The sequence below is a fragment of the Aquila chrysaetos genome, chromosome 1 (assembly GCF_900496995.4).
Source record: "Aquila chrysaetos chrysaetos chromosome 1, bAquChr1.4, whole genome shotgun sequence".
NCBI lineage: Eukaryota > Metazoa > Chordata > Aves > Accipitriformes > Accipitridae > Aquila > Aquila chrysaetos.
This window is the reverse complement of record NC_044004.1, coordinates 10,631,648-10,654,829: the sequence shown is the minus strand read 5'-3', so window position 1 is coordinate 10,654,829 and position 23,182 is coordinate 10,631,648. Positions and strand designations below refer to the sequence as shown.

The window sequence follows — 23,182 nt, the reverse complement described above, 5'->3', positions numbered from 1 at the left end:
GTTACGAGTCACATTTATCTCTCTTGGTTTTTTTGTAAAGAGCTCTGAATCTGGAATCATTCTATAGCAATCACAAAGTGTATTTTATATCACTTACGCACAAGTTTTATGCAGGGCGTCTGAATAAACCCCTAACTATTTGTACATTAACAGCTGTACTAGAGTTAGCTCACGGAAGCTACATGGTGAGCACAAGCCTGCTCATAGGATTATGGTTTGACTTCCATTTTCCCCAGTTCACTACTGGAAGTTGAAGGCATGTTATTTTATTTATTTAGGAAAAAGTTTTTCATTTCTGTGAGCTCCTGTTGTTCAAATGAGAAAACTTTAGTTTCTTCAACAGAAATGTCAAGCCTATAACTTGACAGGAAGGCTTGCAAGGTACTACAAAAACAACCACCAACCAGTTTTTACCAGATGCAACAGTAAGGTTTGGCCTCCTACTTCACCGTCCTAAACATAATTTAGTGCATGGGAATATGAAGAGAATTTAAAAAATAAGCTAAAGTCACCTGTTCTCTTTGTCCTATTCAAGTGAAGTAAAAAAAGAGAAACAGAAGCCTAAAAAGTAAAATATTTCATTTGTGGAAAGCCTTATAGGATAATTTTGTTGACATTAACAAAGGCTTAAGTACAAATTTATATCCAGCCATCTAGCTAATCCTAGCTGAAGTTACTATGACATACACAAATACGTGTGCACAGAGAACCATGTGCATGCATGGATTCACAGCCCTGTTCAACGTGAAAAACATATTTTTAAAATTGTGACTCATCCTGTAAGGTCAGCAGCAATATGATGACCTTTACTATTGTGTCAAATCTTTACCCGTGCTGCAAGTCCAGGATTCAATGCAAGCAATTTTGAGCAACATACCAAAAGGCAGCCTTTGTAGAGAACCTGGGTGATGTATTTTCCTGGTAAATATATTTTTACAGTAGAAATATGGCAGCTTCATTATATAACATGATGGGAAACACTGCCTTTCACTGCACCAGGCTAGCTACACTCACTTTAAATACTAAATATAAATAGACACATAGCAAGAGATTTAACCCTGCAAGTCCTCCAGTAGAGGATCCTTAATTGAATAGCCATTCAGTTAGATAAACCTGGTCCCAAGGAGCTCTAAGTCCAGGCCATTCCAGTTGTACTGAATATGTGTTTACAAAGCAGATCACCACTGCCATTTGTCAAATAAGAAAAATCTTTTAAACTGGGAATCTCATAAGAAATATTTCCTTTCCCTTCAGAAGTATGCTAGGCTGGTAAACAGAAAAGTACATCTTAGCATAGGACAGGTGACAATGGCAATTGTCAACTCTCAAACACATTTTGATTTATTTGAGAGATATCTGATATTCTACATTACTACTAAGGCTACATTCAAACAAATTTATAGGTTAAATTCTGCCTCAAAAAACAAACACCCACCTCTCATTCTATGTCACTTAGTGAAAACCTCACTGGCACAAAACTTCCACTCACCAATATAAATTATAATGCATATCTGAAAAACAAAATTGGGCTGTGATATTGTATCTTAAGAGGACACGATCAAAAAATCATAATACCCAAGACATCACTCCGGATAACTTCTGGAAGCCAAAGCTGATACGTTATCTCAGGCCAAAATTTTGTTTTCTTCATAAGTATATTGCTTGTTAGTCTAGTGTCACTGCCATAACATTTTATTTAAATAACATTTTGTATCAGGACAAATACATAGAACACAAGAATTACGTAGACAATGCAACACAAGAAACTAAGTCAAGTTTTGAATCATACAATCTCACCGTACAAAAGCAAGATGTCACAGACTTGCGGATAAACCTATATTACAACATAACATCCTGTTGTGCCTCAATTCTGTAGCATCTCTGAAGACATCATCCTCTTACACAGAACTGGTTTTATGCTATTTAGGGACAGCAGAGAATTAGTCAGTGAAAGTTTTAGATTCAAGGTGGATGATCTGCTTTTGACGCTGGTTTACATTAGGGGTAGTTTTGGAGATACAGATAAAGGACTCCATTTTCAAAAGTGAATGTTTCTTTTGAGTACCTTGATTTTAAGATATTCTGTATGAGAAACCTGAGACCTGATTTTCTAAGCAATACATACGTTCAACTCCAGCAAAATTGCTAAGAATTACAGGTACTCAGCAACTATGAAATCAAAGCCTATGGTTTGACACAAGGTTTTTAAGAACAGAAGCACTCAAAATGTCCCTTCACATTACTTTGGTTTATAGACATAATTAAACTAAATAATTTGTTTGTGTGTGCTCTTGTCTGTATGCATACACATATGCATCCCTGACACCGCAGCTTTTAAAATCTGAGCAACTTTAGCCAAAGCTGCAGAACTCTTGGTGAGGTATAAAACTGAACTACGCATAGGTAAAGTTAAGCATGTCCATAAATAAGCATATAAAGTGAACAAAAGTGTGCCTGCAAAAAATCAGGCACTGAATTTTCTTGCTTTTGTAAGAGTCCATTAATATATTAATAGAGGTTTTACATATTTTATACACTCAGATATATACATATATTTTATCAGTAATGTGTGCTTACACACATACATATGCACACATGCAAACATATGTGTACACTTACCACTCACACACTCACATTCCCTTATCTGCACACATTCAAGTTCTTTATTTTTAAAGAAAATGCCACCATTTAATAAACACTGGAATTGAGTCCAGGTTTTCCAGGATTTTAGAATTATAGAAAAAGGTTACTTACATCTGTCATTGCATATGGAAAAAAAATCTGAACTTTACAACTAAATTAAAATAAAAAGAAAGACCACACACACCCCTCATGCTACCAGCTTTCCAATTCGGAATCAAGACATTGGAATGAATCTGGTATAAATGCAATAAACAATGGCAGCATTTTGTATGAGTATTTTTTACAATAAATGTGAATCTTTTGGAAGATAATTTAGTACCAATTTATGGTGAGCAAAAAGTTCTTTCCTAGACAGGTCACTGTTGAGCCCCTTTCTTCTTCTGCTCTAGCTCCTGCAAGCGTTCCTCCCGGCACTGAGCATGCTGCGTTCCCACTTTGTGGGCTGTCTCAGTGGCTGCAATGTCAATCTGTGCATATCGGGATGATCCACTACCTGAAATACCAAATGAAATCCTGTAAAAGACTACAGCCCTCATATATTCCTGGGTAAAACTGACCCAGGGTTAAGCTATTGAGACACTTCTGCAGAGTTCCTAGATGATCTTGGTCTGGTCTTAAAGCAAGCTCTATAAAGGGAGTAAGATGATAACCACAATTAAAAAAAAAAAAAAAACCTCAAAAGCTTTGTTATCTACATATTTTAGCTACCTGGTTTTCTTCAAATAAGCAAATGAACCACTTGTATTTCTGCCCCAGGTTTGAATCTCCACCCCTACTCCTCCCAATAGAAGACAAAATTGAACTCAGTTCTCCCACTTCTGTGAGGCCTCATCAGCAGGCTACTAGTCAGTAAATGAACAACATCTGGTATTTGAAAATAAAACACCTTTGGTAGGGCAGTTGGCAGGGATTCTTCTTTCTCTGGATTAGGCACTCTGTGAATGTTTACCAGATCCACCACCCTCTGCCTCAGAGAGAATGACAATTTAGTCCAATAATTGGCAATAAGGGAGATAAAAGCTGCTCAGTCTGTTCAGGAGTAAAATAGTTCTGTATAGGTGCAGACATACAACTCCAGAGGCTGGGAAAACTTTAGTATGAAAAAATAAAACATTTATGGTCATTAAAGGCACCTTCAATGTTATACAAGTTGAGCTTGGGAGGGTAGCTGACATTTAGGAAAGTTTATGTCAGTTTATGGAATTCCGCTCTTCATTCTTAATGCCTTGGTTCACTGTCTTTAAAATTAAGATAACACATCGGTTTTCCATCTCAGTAGGATGTTGTACAGAGAACTACATTAAAGTCTGGGAGAAGCTTTGAATTACTTATCTAGAGCATCCACAAAAAACGAATGGGGAAAGTCCTAGCATTTCAAAGTTAATAAAATAGCTGAAATTAAAAGTATAAAAATTAAAATCTCAATAGTTGAAAACCCATCAATACCAAATGAGCCAAATCCTGATTAGGGGCTTTCTGTAAGGAGGAATGCATCTCTAAATGACAATACATGGTAGCTATATTTCATATTTATGTGCTAATTGTCCAAGTTAAGCATTAGAAGTAAAATACCCACACTCAGACAAAAGAATTAAAAAAAAAATTTTTAAAAATCAAATACTTGAGCTGACTTTCTCTCTGTAGCACTTCTACACATCCTCATGGGCAGCAGATAGAAGAACACTATGTTCTATTCTTAAGCATTTACTGCATGGCTCCAAAGTCAGTATCTTCAGGAGCAAGCCCTGTACACCTACACCCACAGCCCTGTTTCTGAAGCCAAGCAAGAAAAATTAAGTAAGTGTAGTCCTAATATGTGCAATGAAAATCTTAAGAACATGAAGCAAATTACTGTCTGTCAAACTCCACAGACACAAAAATGTTCACTTTAGAAGGAGTGCATATACAAAGCACCTGTCAGAAGGATGCAACATCTTATAGAACCTCATTACTTCAAAATCTTTTCCAAAAGAGTTGGCAATTACAAGAACTGCCTCACAAACATACCAGGGTTCAACACCTCTGTTAGCAAAAGCCTCTGGGTGGATGAGAAATTAAGATTCTATATGCACCACACATTCTGCATTACTGCATCCTTTGCTGTTTAAATGGTATTGTAGACTTCCTTACCTCTTATGCTCGTGCTATGTTCTTGAAGTTCCAATTCCATGTAATGAAGCTGTTTTTTGGAAGTAGGGCTGACAGGAATATTAACATAGGTGGCTGTCTCACTGTGGGGTCGATCTGATGCAGAGACATCAGCTGAATAACCTGCTGCTCCTTCTAAAATAAGTAATATTTTATTATAGACAGTTTGCAATGACCAATGACCCATTTAATAAAAACGTACTGTTCCATCAAATGTTCTGAAAGCAAACATCCAGCAGCAACAACTCAGCTTGCCAAACAGTACATTCCTCAGTCATAGATGGGACATGAGAAGACTAAGGTTTCTGCAGAAAAGATCCTCAGAGGCTGATCAAGTCAGGATCTATGCACCACAGACCACAGCCAGTGATCTCACTATGTTGTGACAGAAAGCAAACACTATGCAGAAATTTTCAAACAGAAGAAATGTATGCAACACTACCTCACAAGGCTTTCAGCTCTAACTCAGGTTAGTAAAGCCTTATATGAAGCAATCTGTTCTAGGAAGATGGGAACTATTATATCATCTGCAAGAGAGCAACCAAAATCACTAGAAGTTCAGAAAGTATGTCCAGAAAATAGGGAGCGAAGAACCGTTTCAAGCAAGCTTGAGGAGACAACGTCGACAGCTTCCCTGTACTGAGTTGAAAAAAATAGGAACGATACTAAGTGGGGATGGACCAAGTAATAAAATACTTTAATTGCAGGAAAAAAGTAGAAGATTAGACAGTGGGAAAACCTTTCTAATAGGAAATATCACAAGAACACTAGAGGAAATCCCACAGAGGCTGAAGAATTTCTGCATCTAGAAATTTCTAAAAAAGAGATAGACTAACACCTACCAGGAAACAATTCTCTGTGAAGCGATTCTGACTTAAAGACAACTTTTTTTGTCCACTGGATGAATTCTCAAGACCTCTTCTAGTCCTACTTTCAATTATTCTAATCTTGTCAGAAGTTAAACTAAGAGGGAAGGTAGAAGGTTAATGTTCCATTCACTGGCCAACCAGACATTCCAGCTTTCAATCCCTTCCTGATATCAGGCACCTACATCCAGTTTTTCAATCCATGAACACCAAGGGACTTCCCAGAATTACCTGGGCTACAGGAGACCCAAATACAAACTGTATTCCCTCTGTGCTTGGGCAAAGCTTTGAGTCACATTCTCATTACTATCCTACGCAGCAGGATAGTAATCACCTGCCTGTCCAGTCCAGTTGAAGTTCTTACCCTTAAACACCTTCTGCTGTTAAGTCAATCTGGGACAGAGGAGTGCAGAGGAAAAATGGTATCACTTTCAGGTTTTCCCTTTCCCTGAAGTTCTCCCATTAAGCCCTTCCTTGTCCCCACATAAAACTGGTATCAAAACTTTATTTGTCCAAATCACTGCTTTTCTTTTCTGCCCATTCAGACACTGTTGAGATGTGAATGGAGAGGCTGTAGGTGATCAAGGCTCTTTAGAGCACAGGAAAGAGCAACTTCTTATATCCAACCAACAGCAGCTGTGAATAACCATTAAGGGGAACTTTTTCTTCTTCTTGGAGTGTATTATGAATAGCAGAGAGAGCTCATACAAAGTTGGGCAACAGTAAGAATTGTCAGAGGCTACAGCAGCTTCCAGGATAATGGAATGTCTCCAGGCTTAAGCTATTTAAATCAAAAGAGTCTACCATGCAGTCCAAAATTTTAAAAGCCTGGAAAGTTTGCCAATTTTCTGACAGATTTTCATAAAGAAAACATAGGAACATCCACAAAATAACCAAACATTTTTCTGACAGTCAGACTTCAAGTTGTTGTCCCAAAGCCAGTTGTTAGGAACAAATGAAAAGGGACGGAAAAAAAAAAAATCAAACAAAGAAAGTCCTGTATCTTCATCAAACATCATTCTCAGAAATTATTCTCAATTATTCTGTCTTAAGTATTTCAAAGGAACTTGGCATGACTGTGCCAAAAGGGATTCAGCAGAACCATAGCATTGAAAACCTGCATCCCAAATAGTTAAAGTTGTAAGCAAATGCCAATATTAAGGACTGATACAGTCATGAACAGTCATGAAGGAAAAGATAATTTTTGAAGTCTTTCTATATGCTGTTAAAGTGACATAGCAGGAGTTTAAGTGAAGTGTCCTCAAAGCTGGCTAGCATGAAAACCAGCGAACTTCTCTATAAAGCTAAATAGTTGAAAGGTTTCAGGAAGCTGAATGTCATACCTGATGCAGACAAGCCAAGTAATTTTCCTGAGAACTAAAAAAACACACATGGAGAATAATATATTAATTGGTAGGGCTTTGTGCAAGAAAAACAAAAGAAACACACAGAACAATGAAACCCCTGGCAACAGTCAAATATTCTTTTCAAAGGAAAAAAACAAACCAAGAACAAAGTGGGCAAACTGGAATGGAAGGAAAGGAAAAGTCTTCTGTTGTTTAGTCAGTGCTGTCTTAATAGAAACTGTGCTTTTCTTTGTAAACATAGAAATACTTGGCTTTTCATTTTTCCTTCAAATAAAAACCCAACAATACACCTCATTAGACACTACAAACTGACTTATATATATGTTTGAAGAGAAGGGTTTATTTGAAAAGCACAAGACAGCCAAAAACTCCTACTAAGAAAACAAGGCACGCACAGAGAGCTGTGGACAAAGACAGTGGTTTCAGCAGTCCGTTCTGGGTGGACAAAGGTAGAAGATGATTACAAGAGGGGTCAGAGGACCAGTATTTGAGATCGTTATGGAAGGAGAATTTGAGAGAAAAACAGACCAAAATGTTTGGTTACAACATTCTAAAAGAATTGGTAGAATATCACGACTGCTTGAAGAGAAAGGAGGAAAATGTAGGAAGAAAAAAAGATAGGTAAGCAAGTAACAGGAGAAGAGTAAAAGAGAAAATGCAATGGCACTGAAATGATGGGGAAAAGACAGAAAAAGATAGTATAAATGTGGAGGGAAGAAGAAAATTATGTTTGAAACTGCTGGTTTAGCCTTTCTTTCAGCAAGTGTTAGTTATTCATATTTTCTCCCCTATGTAGGCACCATTCTCAGAAATATGTGATAAATAACGCAGAAAGAAAACCAACACCATAAACACAGCCCCGAGATAAGTGTGTGCATGTGCACATGTGTGAGCATACATGTAAAGCTGACATGTTCAAAGGGCAACATCTCAAAAATAAACATTTAGAAGCCATCACAACAAAAAATGAAAAGGAAAAAGAAACAGGAGATCTTAGTGTCCTCTGGTGCAACTGGCTGCAAAGACCTGTACTCACCAGGTTCCTCAGGGCTAGTAGGAGTTCCAGGTTCTGCAGGAAGTGTCAGCATCTCATAACCACCTTTAGGACCTAGAATACAGGAACACCATCAACAGCTTTGGATTTAGAAACTTGCACAATGAAAACAAAGCATATGATTTTCTGATTTTGACTTGTAACCTTCTAATCTGAATAATCATACTGAAAAAAATCTCAGAAAGTGTAAACAGTGGCTAGTGTTGACTTTCCTGTGGTGGTGATGTCAGCATTTTCTAATGAGCGCAACAGCAAGGAAATAAACGTTAGACATTTTTACATGTATTCACACTGAAGGCCACTGAAGTCAACCGCGTGTTTTGCTATACATCGATGAGGGAGCAAAGCTGTCTTGAAAACATGAATCAGGGAGAAGTGCGTGGGTGATCTTGGGAGCATCTGGAAGACTCTTGTTAAAATTCCTCCTCCAGCATGATGGATAACTTCTTGATTTCTGACAAAGCTCTGTAAAAAATGCTTAAACTAGCCCTTCCAAATATAACTTTGCTTTCCAAGTGCAAATCATCATCTTTGCAAGAAGCCAGGTTGCACAACATCACCAGTGCTTCCAGACCACTAAGCTGAAAAAGATGTCCAGGTTGCCCTGTGATCTCAGACTCCACCCCAGTTCAAACAAGGCAAGCTAAAAATCTATGCCCATCGAATGAACATACTGGGATTAATTTTGAATGACAAACACTCATAATTTTATCTGCTGGTGTTGTTTCTTTCTCCCTTATCATGAAGAAGTCTCTTTAAATGTGGTGGGGGTTTTTCCCCACCATGTCATTGCTAAGGTACAGGATTTCTCATGGCCCGAGGTGGGGTTTTTTTGATGGGTGCCCTTTGTTAAAGTGCTGGCAGCATTTTACTGCTGTGAATAAGATTGCTGCCTATGCTCTGACACTTATCTCATCTGTCACTGCCTCTTCTAAACTTATCCCATCTGTCAATGCCTTTCTAACAAAAACCCTGCAAAGCAAAAAAACCCCAAAGAAATACGTAAGTCTTACAATAGGGTATCGAGTCATATATTACCTTTAACTTTTTCTGAAGTTTAAAATAATTTGTTTAAATTAATTTAAATTTACATGCATACACATACCTCGTAACCACTTACACTTACCAGCTTGGAGGCTGTGCCCTCTATGTACTTTCAAAGACCCAGAAGCTGCCATGACAGAAGCACCACCTGTTTTCAAAGAGAGATATTCACATTAAATCTAAATACCTGTTGCTATTATTAGATATCTGCTGTGCATCAGCATTTTTAGTAGATGATTCTGAAACATCAAGAAAAATGTCAGTAAGAATTACAAGTCATTGTTCTTCATTTAAACAACATTCCTTTTTGTTTCGGTAAATTCTTTATCCTGAGATTGTGGCACTATAATCTAATTTTGTTGTTTTCTTTCTTTAGAAAGGAAGGATGCCTTCTATAAAACTTCAGGGTACTGGTCTCCCTGCTTGTGGTGAGTACTACCTCACTCACAGAGACAGTCTTGAACTAAGAAGTAAAATGGCAATGAAAACTGAGTGGGGAGTTGCCTTTGCAATCCATAATGTAGCTTTGGCAACTGCTAAGTTTAAAGTGTTCATTAAAATCTCATCCAACTGGATCCAAAACCTATTGAAGTCAATGGGAAGAACTGTATCACTGTCATGGTTTAACCCCAGCCAGCAACTAAGCACCACACAGCCGCTCACTCACTCCCCCCTCACCCAGTGGGATGGGGGAGAAAATCAGGAAAAGAAGTAAAACTCGTGGGTTGAGATAAGAACAGTTTAAGAGAACAGAAAAGAAGAAACTAATAATGATAATGATAACACTAATAAAATGACAACAGCACTAATGAAAGGATTGGAATGTACAAATGATGCTCAGTGCAATTGCTCACCACCCGCTGACCGACACCCAGCTAGTCCCCCAGCGGCAATCCCCTGCCCCCAGTCCCCCCAGTTCCTATACTGGATGTGACGTTCCATGGCATGGAATACCCTGTTGGCCAGTTTGGGTCAGGTGCCCTGGCTGTGTCCTGTGCCAACTTCTTGTGCCCCTCCAGCTTTCTCGCTGGCTGGGCATGAGAAGCTGAAAACTCCTTGACTTTAGACTAAACACTACTGAGCAACAACTGAAAACATCAGCGTTATCAACATTCTTCACATACTGAACTCAAAACCGTACCAGCTACTAGGAAGACAATTAACTCTATCCCAGCTGAAACCAGGACAGTCACGCACTTCAGTAGTCCACCATCCAGTTTTAGACATGCATAAACGGGCAGCGTGAAGGGTAGGCGAAGGATCTAGCTTCCATGGGGTTTGAATCCAGGTCATAGCCAGTTCTTGTAAAATACCATTCCAAGTGTTACAGCCTGGAAAGCTTTACCGAGGGCATGTCAGATGGCAGAGTCAGTCTCCTTTCCCCAGCCCAATTCAGACCAGCAGGAAGCTGTCCCAGGTACAGCGTTAGATACGGAAGTTTGAGGAAACAAGAGCTAGCAACTCGGAAACCTACAGAGTGGTACACATGTAGTGTGGTTCGTCTACATACACACAGCCCTTCTTTAGTTAACCAGCAAACTAATCAGCATTATACCCACTTGTTCTGTTAGCGTTATTCCTATCCAGCTGTGAATGTCTTGTCTCTACTGTTGTCACTGTGGGCATCTTAATCAAGATGAGTGGCATTTACTTCCTCACATGAATAATTTTGAGGGAACTTGTGCAAGTAAATGGTATTTAACAGAAATAAGGTAGGAGGCTGTGCTTATGAGTAACCCTGTCACTGGTGACAGGGCAGCTGTGCCATGTGCTGCTGTGTGTTGGGGATCAGGTATAAAATTAACACTCTTCTAAGCTGATGAATAGTCTCTGAGCAGGTGAGACACTTCTCTGCAAATTGTTTTTAAAATAGCGTCCAAAAATTACCGTAATTTTTATGCAACATGAAGAAATTCTATAAGATAACTAGCAGTCTCAAATACCAAAGAAAACTGCATGACCTAGGAACCTAAAAATGGCAATTTCTTAATTTTTTCCCCTGCATAAAGTATACGCTCATACAATTTTTTTTCTAAATCTAATAATTTCCAAGCTTATAAAATTATTGCTACACTTTTATAAAATAAATCTAAATAAAAACCACAGATTATGTCATTTAATGAGGACAATGGATTAAAAAAAATAATAAACACCTATTTCAGAAGTGCACAACTGAACTAAAACCTTTAGTTTTGTAGTTTTTGTGTACACAAAAGCATGTATAGGGTAATCCAAGGCTACAAGAACAATTTTCAAGCATACCATATTGAGAAACTGATTTTGTATTTTAACAAATGAGATCAGATTTTAGAACCTTTATATACTCTGGTGAGGACTTAACCACTAAAAACGTCATTTGAAATTTTGTTTTTTACAAGACTGCTGATAAAAATAAATGCAAAAATAGGACAGCCCTGGCCTAGCTGATTTACTTATATTTTCACTGTAACTGATTTTCATGTTTCTCACCTCAGAGCATCCTGTCTCTGCATTATTAAGAATATCAGAACATGCTTTATGCAGCTGAAAGCCTTACCTTACTTTGAAGAAAGACTACAGCTTCATGCTAATTGCAGCTTCATCACAAACTAGTGGGTGGGTTCTTTTTTTCTCTCCCTCAAAAACTTAATGTAATTCAGCAGAAATCATTCCAGAGGAAAAATGGATTTTTAAGCAACACTTAGGATTTGTGAAAAGCAGACAGGACAGGAAAGGAGATTTAAAACAATAAGATATTCCAATCCATTTATGGTCAAGTTGAAGTTTTCCCATTTGGAGCTCGTTTAAAAGAACGCTGTTAATGCTTCAGAATTTGACCTGTTGCATTTTCCTCATTTTCAAATCTGGCAACTAACAAATATTTACATAGTCAAATCTCTCATGGAATTTTTTTGGAGCTTTGAACGGTGTTGTATAAACACATGTCAAGAGAGATTGACCTAGATATTTTCTTCCTTCTTCTTTACAGCTACCATATAAACTGGTTTGTTTCTCATTTATGAATCCTAGGATAACACTTGCAGGAATGGAAAAAGCAAGTTAGCAAGATAAATTTCTGAACATATAAAGCATCCAGCAGGAGACAGACACTCCTTTCCATCATTCTTTTCAACTTACAAATCAAAGTTAAGAATAATTTTTTCAGTTTCCCCTGCCATCCAGTTCTGTGTGGCTGACTCGCTCAAGTCTTTGTTAAAACTGAGTAGCTCAAGAGAGTTATTTCTGTTCTACTTTCCTCAGTGTGTAAGACGAAGAAGATATTCAAAATGTGATAAAATGAAAATAAGCTGCAGAATATTTTGCATTGCTACATATGATTAGACTCAAACGTGTGTTGTAGCTCAATGAATACAACTATTTGAAACATTTTTTCTAACTTTATAGTCATTTTTTTATGCCCACTCTTCAAAAATAAGCACAGTTTACAGCACGTGCTACTAGAAAGAGCCATGAAAAAAAATTAACAAACAAGAGGGAAGCTGGAATACATGCTATAAACTGAGCCCAGGCAGTTTCCATTTTCAAATCCTGTCACCTATCATTACATGGCCAGTGAGTAGACACATGCAACACTACACTGGTTTTACCAAGTGATCACTTCTTACTGACTGGCCTCTACTTTGCCTTCACGGAGCAGGTCACAAATTCCACAGGTCTGGCTATTAAATTTGCTGACAAGGAGTCAGGACAGAAGAAAACATTATGCTCTATGATAAATTCTTGCTTCTTGTTGAATTAAAACTACCTTTATTATGAAGTACTTTGATCCACTCAGTCAAGCAACATTTCCATCTCCTCCTTTGAAAACAGATACCTTGCTTAAAAGAGCATCCAAAGGCTAGAGGTACTGATTGACAGGAGAAATACTGCAAGTACACCAGGAGGTTTTTTCATGTAAATGTAATAAAAGAGTTCCTGGTGCTGTATAATTGCCCTGTAAAACTTGCCTCAGTTTGTTAACTCTTCAATTTTCAAAGTGATTTCATACATTTTCTGCTATACAAATGGCACTATCTGCAATACATAAAAGCTGAAGGGGATGCTTAAAAATGCTTACTTGCTCTACAGATTTCACTATATTCAGAAATGCCTCCTGTCTCTCTAAGAGTCAACTTCAGAAGTAGTAGAATCACTCAAAATTAGAAATGCATTCAAGCACACTGACTGTTCAAATATTGCTGCCCAAAAATGTCTGTTTAGTGTGTCCAAAAGAACCACAGAGGATCTAACTACCTCTAGCTATTTTTCATCTTCCTGTGCTGTATGGCCACTCCAGCCCAGCCTCCCATCCTTAAAAACGCAGAAGTGTTAAGCTAGAATCATTACCATTTTCCTGTACCAGGAAACCCAGTGTCCGTTTTTTGATGCTTTACATATATTTACTCCAAAAAATCTTGATGAATCTGAAGTTCACGATCTATATTGGTCAAGAATGAAGGTCACATAATGTGTTTCCTTAATAGAAAAATTTAAAAAAGCTGAAATAATCACTATGTTTGCAAATAAGGTTCTTCACCTTTGTGTTCTAGAAGGCTGGAATATGTAATTTCCCCAGACTTCAGTGTTAGAGAAGGCATGGGGAAGCAAATCAGGAATACAGAAAAGGCAGGACCAGAGGGTCACTGCGGCATGGTCTTACCACCTTCTGTCATCCCCAAAACAGGGAACAGGAACCTGCTGGATCTACTTAGCCCACAGGATGAAGCAGCAGCATTTGGATCATCCACTAGCATATGGTTTCACCACAATGACTTTTTTTTTTTCACCTCCTGTCAGGCCTCTAGTAGTTCAGCGAGTTGCTAAGGCCAAGGTTTAGCTTGTAAATGTAATATGTATTTTAATCAGCTTACTTTTTCTTAGCTCCTATTTTTCCTCCCCTACAGAATTATTTTGAGTGCTCTTATAAAATAAAGCACAATCAAGAAAGAGCATGCCATATTATGGCAGGGGTTTATTAAGCAATTTCCCATTATAATAATGCTCTTCTATTACAGTGTTTAGCCCTATGAGTTATGACATATTTATGGTGGACACTTCAGCACACAGTCCTTTACTCGCTCAACAAAAGTATCATAGCGTACTTAGTCTTCCTACATCTGAAGAGCTGACAACATATTTCTTGAAAAAAAATTTTGTGAATTATAAATTATTTTCAACCTAAGCAACAACAACCAACACAGTATGGCCCAGATTCTTCTTTCTCACTACTCTCAATTAATTCCTTGAAAGCTTACTCCTAAGCTTGGAAGAGAAGTATCAGGCTGCATAGGTTCGCAATAAAAATTTAAAAAATGTATGAAAGAAAGCCTATTATTCCATCATAAAAGCTAAGCTGTCAGACAGCTGAGTTCATTTTCAGCACCCATCACCTGTTATATACTTAATTTTATTTTTTCTTTTTATGTCCCTACCTTGACTCCCTATCTACCTAAGAACAATTTAATAAATATACAATGTCCATAATCAGCATTCAGCTGACATTTCAGCTGAATTCCAATCCACAGCACTGTTTTATGTTTATTCCTTAATTCATCGTCTCAGAACATTTCCCACCAAGCATTGTATAGGTTTGGTATTACAAGCAAAGAGGCTGTCAGATAGCAAGAGTGTCTGTTGCAATGCTGATGAATTTGCCTCTGTGGAATATGGGAAATATGGAACTGTACAGACAAGAAAAATAACAGAGAATTTAAGAGTCACAAAACTTAACGATATTAAAGTACACTGCTTCCATGGGAGGATATTTGTTAACTTATTTTCCCATTCAGCTATTGATTTTTGTAATGCCAGAGCCTGCGGCACAGAAGTACAGGGAGATCAGACCTCCCACTATAGAAGTTTAATTTGAGTGTTGAAATACCCAAGGCTCGGTCTGGCTGCTGGGAACATCTATGCAATCAGTTTCCCTGCAGCTAATGAAAAGGGACAAAAGTTTCTGAAATACGGTGCATAGACCCTACATGAAAAGCCTTCTCCAGGGATTGCAGAGGGTCCCTAAGCACTTCTGCAAACCCATTCCAGCTCTCAACTTAGCTTCTCTAAATAGGAGTCTTGGGATTCAGACTGCTCAGTTCACTTGGAAGGGTTGGCAACTAAGGACAGAAATAGTGGCATTTTTTCCCCCCACAAAACAACCTCATGGTTTAAACATCATAAAACAGGAGAACTGTGACGGAGTTCTACTCAACCGAGAAAATCCAAATATTTTGAAGGAGAGCATGAAGACATTATAAGTAAGAGCTGGAGGTTCCTATCTAAGCTGCTGCAATGAACTAGAAAGAAGCACAAGGTTTAAATACCAGGCCTAAATAACAGCAGGTTAGAATAGCAAAGGACTTCAGATGATTTAAGGTGGATTAAGGATTCTTATTGCAGAACATGCTAAACAAACACTTGTCAGACATACACAGAGAAGTACATCCTAACCTCAGGGCAGAGGCTTGAGCTAGATGACCCCTTCAGCCCTGTTTTTCCTACAGTACTTTGATTTATAGTACCAGAAGGATACTCAAGATAAAGAAGAGCTCTTCAGCTCACCATTCTGTGAAGGAAAGTGCTGTCTTTTGGTTCCACCTCTCAACGCTAAATGTGCATCTCATTCATGACCCCTTAATTCAAAACACATAAGCAGCTCCTGAGAAAAAGACCTACATACATATCTCTGAAATTGCATCCACTAGATCATGCTACAGAATTTCATAAGCATTGATGAGAAACTCTGTATAGGTCCCATAAAAACTTCTTAGACCAAACGTACTAAACCCAGGTGCCTCCAGAATCCATCAGTCTCAGAAATCAGGAAATCTGAATCACATTTTTGAACCTCTATCCTGTCACAGTATTTTAAGGTCCATAATAACCAGAAATGCAGTCTATTATACTTAAGAGCAGGCATTCCCACATCATAGAACTCCAGAGAATCCCTTACCTTGATCTGTAGTACAAAGCTATGATAACAATGGGAACACTTTCCTCCTACAAATGCAAGCAATCTAATTCAGTCTCTTTCTAATCAATCTTTACAAAGTTATTTATAACAAAGGCAACCAAATCATTTAAACCAGAATTAAATGATTCACCCCAACTTGATTTTTTCCTTCTAGTAATACAATTCAGAATTGTTGCCGCATTTATGAACTTGCCATTAGAATTAGACACATTTCTCTGAAGTTGCTGAGTCTGTTGCTCAGCATATGTAACTAACAGTAGAAAGAGAATATCTTCACCCACATTCACTACCAATAAACTGAAAAATATTTAAACAATTGATCCTGACTCTAACTCCATTTCTTGCTACAGAACTGAGACATTCAAGAGCAAAAATATTGTACAGAACATGCGGGCACCTGTAGCGCTGGAAGAAGTGGGTTGGCATTTGTACAGTGTATTTGAATGAAAATACAATACAGTTCTTTCTGTGATAAAAAAAGAAATGTGTTTACAACTAGGTAGACTGCTACACTAGCAAACATTATAACTGTGTATTGGGTCATTGTACAATCATTCATGCTAGTAGAGGTATCTTGCCACGTACATGCGCAAGACAGGTTTTGAAAGTAGTTACCTCAAATTAGTGTGCCCTTATGTTATCCTCAACAATGGATTAAAAGATCATAATAGAGAACACAGAAAAGTTCTAATGGTGTTCCTTTAGTTCAACAGAACTGTTTGAATGACTGGTCAGCACTCAGGGACCTTCAGTTAATGGCTTGAATTAAAGATGGTGGAAACAAAACATTCAAAGGCTACAGTGTTATTTTGAAAGCTTTGAAATGCCAAGTTCAATTATACTTGAAATGTTCACATATATAAAAACAATACTTTAAAATTAAATATCTGAGGACAATAAAAATGTGACGAGACAGAGACAACATGGGTTTGTTTTGTATTCTGAAAAGTATTGAAGAATAAAGTTCTATATGTATTTAATGAGATCATTTGAGAGATGAAACCCCACAAAGATAGCTAAAAACTTCCGTCACTGGCTTTAGATGCTGCATTTGCCCAAAGCATTTATACTTATTCCAGGAAGTATTCGGTTCTTTTGTTAAACAATATTTTCCCAGTGTACCAGACATGAAAACCCACCCACCCAAATTTCTTCAGTCTTGTATCTTCCCTTTCTGTTGATCTAAAAATCTGTCCTGTGTTTCTACATTTCCAATTTGCTTAATGATAGGTGTTATCAAAACAGCTAACTCCTTCATCTGCATGAATAGTCTGAGATTAAGTTTTTGTCAGATATTGTTTGCATCCACAATGAATTTGCCACTGAAATTAATGCAGAAATAATATTGTGCCCACCACATGCAGCTATAGTCCCAAGTTCCCCTGTATTTACACACACTTTAATCATAAGCGCTCTGGTTTCCTTGGGTTGATTAGAGGACTAGAAACCTGAGTACCAGAAGGAAAGATAAAATTAATGATCCAATTTGTGTTTCTACTTACACCTCTATAAATCAAGAGTAATTCCACTGACTCGAGTGGAATAACTAGGAACAAGATCTGCTAAATGCTTCTGGATTGTCTCCTGCTAAGACAGACAAAAGAATAGAGTTACTTATAACCTTCTCCAGAAACACCTCCTGATCCTAGGTATCTTACTGGATTTGTTCACACAAGTATCAATCAGCTATACTTCTTTATGTATTTGCCAAGGTTTTTAAAAGTAATAAAGAAAACCAAGCACAAAGAGCTGTTCTATGTCTACTGGAAGCGGGCAACCTGAGAAATTTAATGGATCTACTGAATTATCAGGTAAAGAATTTAAGGAATATGAAGATGTTTAAGATACTAAACAACTTCTTTGCACAGATCTTTCCAAGGACTAAGATGGAAACAGTACACAAAACCAAGTGCTTATGAAATGTTATCTTTGAAATAAAATGATGGTAGAAAAGGTGCCAGATCAGTTTGGCTACGTTAGAGAACTCCAGATAACTAACACATTCTACTGATAGGTAGATTTACAATGCAAAGATGGTCAGTGTGTTACCTTTGCCTAAATAATCTTTCCAGGCCAGATACTCAGCTTCCTCCCTTTACTCATTTTGCTGGTCGATCAGTAGTTCCACTGACATGACAGAAGCATCTCCAGGTTGTCTCTGATAAGGATCCATTCCTGTGGTTTTGTGTTATTTAGAAAACTGGGTATACACACTGAACATATAAATTAAGTTTCCCCTTGGTGTTAATATATCCTAAAAAGAATACTTTCTTGACGTTCTTCAACTACGTAAGTAGAAAAAGCACTAAACAACTTCATATGGAAACTGACTTTAAAGCTCTTTAGATTACAAAAGGAAGGGAAAACCAAATATATTAATCTTTGCAAACAAAGATACTACAGATTACAATGTATTTCATAATTGTCAGTCATGAATTGCAGCAGCAAAACCAACCACGAACAGGATACCTCTTAATATAGTTTTTAGTTCTGCTTCCATAAATCACAATTTGAGACTTAAACATTGTTCTTTAACAAAAGAAATAACTAAATGGCTCCTACCTGGTATAGCTGGTAAGACTCCAGACTGTAATATTGCTGTTCCCTAAAGAAAACAGAAAATTTTAGAATAAAAAAATCTTTACAAGAAATAGAAACTTCACAAAATATAGGAAGATGGCAGAGAAATCACTTCACCATCACAAAAGTTTAACAAGTGGTTTTAAAATCCACAACAGACACAAAGGTGCCCAGACCTGAAGGCATTCAAAACGTGTAAGTTGCAAAACATTCGTGTACCTTAGTGAAGGCTAACTAACTTGGCTTTGGATGCTTTGCAACAACTGTAGCAGGCACAGTGAAGCTTAGCACTATTGAATCAGTCCTGAATTAAACAGCAAAAAGCAAGAAAATTTTATAGTCAGAGGAAGATGATATCAAGTTGGAGTAACAGGCTTAACAGACGTAAATTAAGGCCATGCCTATATTCTCTTAAAATGGTAGGTGCTGCAAGCAGACTGAAGCCTGGTGTGCTTCTGACTCAGCTCCATAAAACCAACCCAGAGCTTAAACTGACTTCAGACTGCCTACAAATCCCACCTGTGACATCAGCGTCTTTCTAGAAAAGCTTTTGGCCATCTCAGATGTTTCACATTGTTTGTACCGTGGTGGTACAATGGCAGCTGGGGCACATCAAAGCAGTCAGGCAAAGAGTACCAGTGCCCATTCACACTTAAGAGTAAGCATGTTCCAAAACATGCTTGCAGGCCAGGTTTCTCCCCAGCTATACTATCTCTGTCATTCAAAGCTGATCTGGAGGATGCTCTGGCACTACCATCTCCAGATGGTACCAAGGCTGCTCCTGCACAACATCATCAAGGTAGGCTGTGAAGTCAGTCCAGTCTGTGCTACTGACCACCACTCTGTCAAAGAGATCTTTTATTTCTATCATCTTGGTAAGAAGAAGAATTCATCATCATGATCCATTCTTTTTGATAAATGAACGTGTCTTCTGGACTTTGAAGTGGAAAAACATTATATACCTATTGGAGCTGGGCAATAACACTGCTCAATTCCAAAGCAGTAAAATTCCATTTTATATTGACACCTGACAGTAATTTCCTTCACCTAAATACACAGACCTGTGACCTGTGTCCATTCCCTATACTGTGACCATTTCCTATACTTTCTTACAAAGTGGTGGCTTTTTAGACGCACTTAGGACTTTACATATACTTTACACATATCTTCCCCCCATACGGGCACTGTGTTGACTTCCCCAAATTCCTCAGCAGAAAACAAAATAGATTATTTACTTATCATCCATGTAGAAGTTCAAGTCATACTAATTCCTGCACAATATTTTCTTAAGGTAAACATATTAAGATATAAAACTCATTACCTCTGCCCATCACAAAAAACTGCCAGAGCTGGCAACTAGATCCAAACTCAGTTAAAGTTAAGTGGAAAGGGTTTCTTTGGTTTTGATGCACCTTGCAATGAACCAGAAAAAGATTAGAAAAGATTACATTGATTCTGTTTCTGCCAATAAAATATACATTAAAAGAGCTTACTTGGATCAACTGGGGATGGGTAAGGTTTTTAAAAAAAAATTTTAAATAGAGTTTTGAAATCTGCAACACAGAACAACTTTCAACACACAACATGCAAGATGTTTCTGCCTGATCCTATTGCAAACATGGAATCTACAGCTTCAGTATTTACTTGAGCTTGTATGCTAGCTGTATATTTTAATATATGAGACACTGAATTTGAGCAACTGTTTAGAGTAGAAGGGGAGGAAATCAGAAACATGGCCAAGATTTCACTTCTGACAGAGAAAAACCATCCCACAGCATTTCAGAAAATGAGCATTTTATTAATTTAACCAGTGGATGTTATTTGTTTCTATAGTTACTGCATGCCACCACAGAGGTTGCTGCTTTCATTTGGGGAATATGCAGAAGTATGCACAGATAAAGGGCAGAGGACTTTGGAGTTCATTACAAGCAGAATTCTGTATATTTAGGTAACATTTTTTTCCATTACAGTAGAATTTCTATGATTTTTTTGTCACTATTATTTATAGCAGACTTGAAAAATGCTGGTTTTCCTGTCCCCAGTAACTTATTAAGGGTTTACTAATACAGAATACCAAAAAATAATTTCCCTGACTTTGGTTACATCTGTGGATGTAAAGCAGATTATGCTGCTTCTGAAGGCAGCAACTGCTAGCTTACTTAATGAAATAGAATGTGGCAGACTACAGTGTTGAGATGCATGAAAAGCAAATCTTTCTAATAAGAAAGGATCTCTCAACTTTCTGGCAACTTTCTTGCTTTTAAAAACAAAGCTTTTTTTTCTAGTAACTTGTGGGGTATGGGGGGGAACTGGACGTTACTTAGTTCACAAAGTCAATCAAAAATTGTTTTGGGAGGGGAAAAATAATTTTCTTTACCTTCCTCACCTTTGCCTCTAGATTCATTAATCTGCACAGCCTTGCTGTCATTCAGGGCATGGGCTTGATGCATGAAACTAGATAGCAAGTTGGAAAAATATTTTTAACTCTCTTTCCATAAATGCATTACGCATCAGAATATCCTAAATTATGGCAAAAACATGGTTAGAAATAAAGTATAGAAAGCAGAAAACCTGAAATGAGACTGAAAGCTCTTTGAAGAAAGAACGGCATTTTGGTTCTTTGTTTATACATAATCTCCCAGAGAAGAGTCCTCTTTCATCATTGCAAATGTTACAAGCAACAGTAATGCAAAGAAACAAAGAATAAACTGAATATTTTTATAATGATTGGTTTTCTTCTCACCTTATAGCAAAGTTGTTATTTGCAAAATAGCATACAGTCCTACTTGCTAAACAGCTCTGCTCCTCCTGTAAATTCAAGTTATAACTACTTGATTTACTTGCAAATGAAGTTTTACCATTTTTCCCTCCTCTCAGTGTTGCACAAGTATAGCAATTCTGCAAGAATGAGGATTAAAAAGTTGGCAATACCAAACTGTTAAAAACATTTCCGTTGCAGAAACTTTTTTGTTTTGGTGATGTGCTGCTTAATGCAAGTTAAAATCAATCATTGGGGCTTTCTGATCTCTGAATGTGAGTGAGAATTCAAACCATCATTTGCCTTTTATTCTGCACATCATATATGACATGGAAATAACTGAAAATTAAAGAGAGACCATTTTTTAACATGGGTACAGTTTGTTCAACAATGGAGTCTTATTTCATGCCTGGAACTCCTAGTCACTCTTATAAAATAAATTCTAAAAAGTTTTTCATAAAAATGTACAAATTAGGTAAGATAAGAAAATTGATAAAGGCTAGACAGATAACATCAAATAAATATACTTTTAAAGTCATTATTAGAAGATTAGATTATACTTGACAAAGAAAGATGCAAAAAGGCACACAGAAGTTAGATGTGTGAAATTACATCAGATGTGGGACATTGATAAAATATCATTGAAATTTTAGGGAGTAGATGAAAGGCACCAAGTAACTAAAAAGAATCAGATGTGATTAGATAAAAAAGTGAGTCTGAGATAATAACAGAAATAAAACCAGTCTTTTGTTATCAAGTGATTTTTCCAGTCTATAAGATTGTTGTCTTCATTTCCATTTCAATACATCATATTCTATTATTTCTGCAACTCTGAGGCCTCCTGCTGCAATCCTCTGTAAGGCAGAGACTTCACTAACTTACAATGGCTACCACTAAAGCAACTCAGTAGAAAGAACAGCATCAGAGACTTAAAAGCTATCTTTTTTAATTCTACAAAACTCAGACAAAACATGCTTTTGTCTGTAGAAGAAACTTTTTAAATTATTATGGCATAACATACAAATGTAAATGCATAGTTTTCAAATGCAAAGTATAATACTTGTCTCAATCTACCATATGATTGCACTAAAGAAAAAAAGGGGTAAGTGACCTCACTCAAATAATATGCTTTTGTTATGCCTGCTATGATATTCAGACAATAATCAACAAAGCAAGTATCTAAAACCTGCATATCTCATAATATTACTCATAAATATAAGTTAAATATCTTTCTAATGTAGATTCTTTTATCTGTGACCCAAGAGCTGAGTGCTGAAGTATGTGATGCATGGTTGTTAGTTCAAACAACCTCATCACTACAACACCCACAGTAAACGGATATGTACCACTTATATGTCACACATCATGGACTACATGTCCAGGGCTATTTTAACTCTGGTAGTGATCTGGCTGCTGTCAGATGACATTCATTTTTGATGTTCTGCTTCCAAATATCTTGGGTAGGGTTCAATGATAGATGTTAGGAGAACCCACTAGTTTGATATGCTGGATCATTATTCAAAGATTAGCTCTGTTGCCCTAAACAGCTAAACAGAACCTAAGCCTTGGCATTTATTTCTATATGTGCAAACAACCATCGTAGTACATAATCCTTTTTACAATCAAAATGAGATTACTTTTTTCTCCTCTCTGTATATTTGGTATATCTTTGTCTTTCTCTCCTTCTTTTTTCTTTTAAAGTTTCATTTTATTTCATTCAAAGTTTCATTCACTTTAAATTTCATGAAATATATGATTTACCAGATCAGTTCT

The 23,182-nt window shown here is 37.2% G+C and overlaps 1 protein-coding gene across 1 annotated transcript in view; it reads right to left on the bottom strand.

Moving 5' to 3' along the window:
- Positions 1 to 1,676: 1,676 nt before the first annotated feature.
- Positions 1,677 to 23,182, bottom strand: part of DOK7 (docking protein 7) — a 69,649-nt gene continuing 48,143 nt past the window's right edge. The window contains exons 8-12 of the mRNA XM_030017044.2: positions 18,634 to 18,676; positions 9,205 to 9,270; positions 8,061 to 8,132; positions 4,774 to 4,926; positions 1,677 to 3,136 (exon numbers count right to left, since the gene is read on the bottom strand). Coding sequence (XP_029872904.1) covers positions 3,000 to 3,136; positions 4,774 to 4,926; positions 8,061 to 8,132; positions 9,205 to 9,270; positions 18,634 to 18,676 — 471 coding nt within the window. The 3' untranslated portion in view covers positions 1,677 to 2,999. The remainder of the gene's footprint in view (positions 3,137 to 4,773; positions 4,927 to 8,060; positions 8,133 to 9,204; positions 9,271 to 18,633; positions 18,677 to 23,182) is intronic.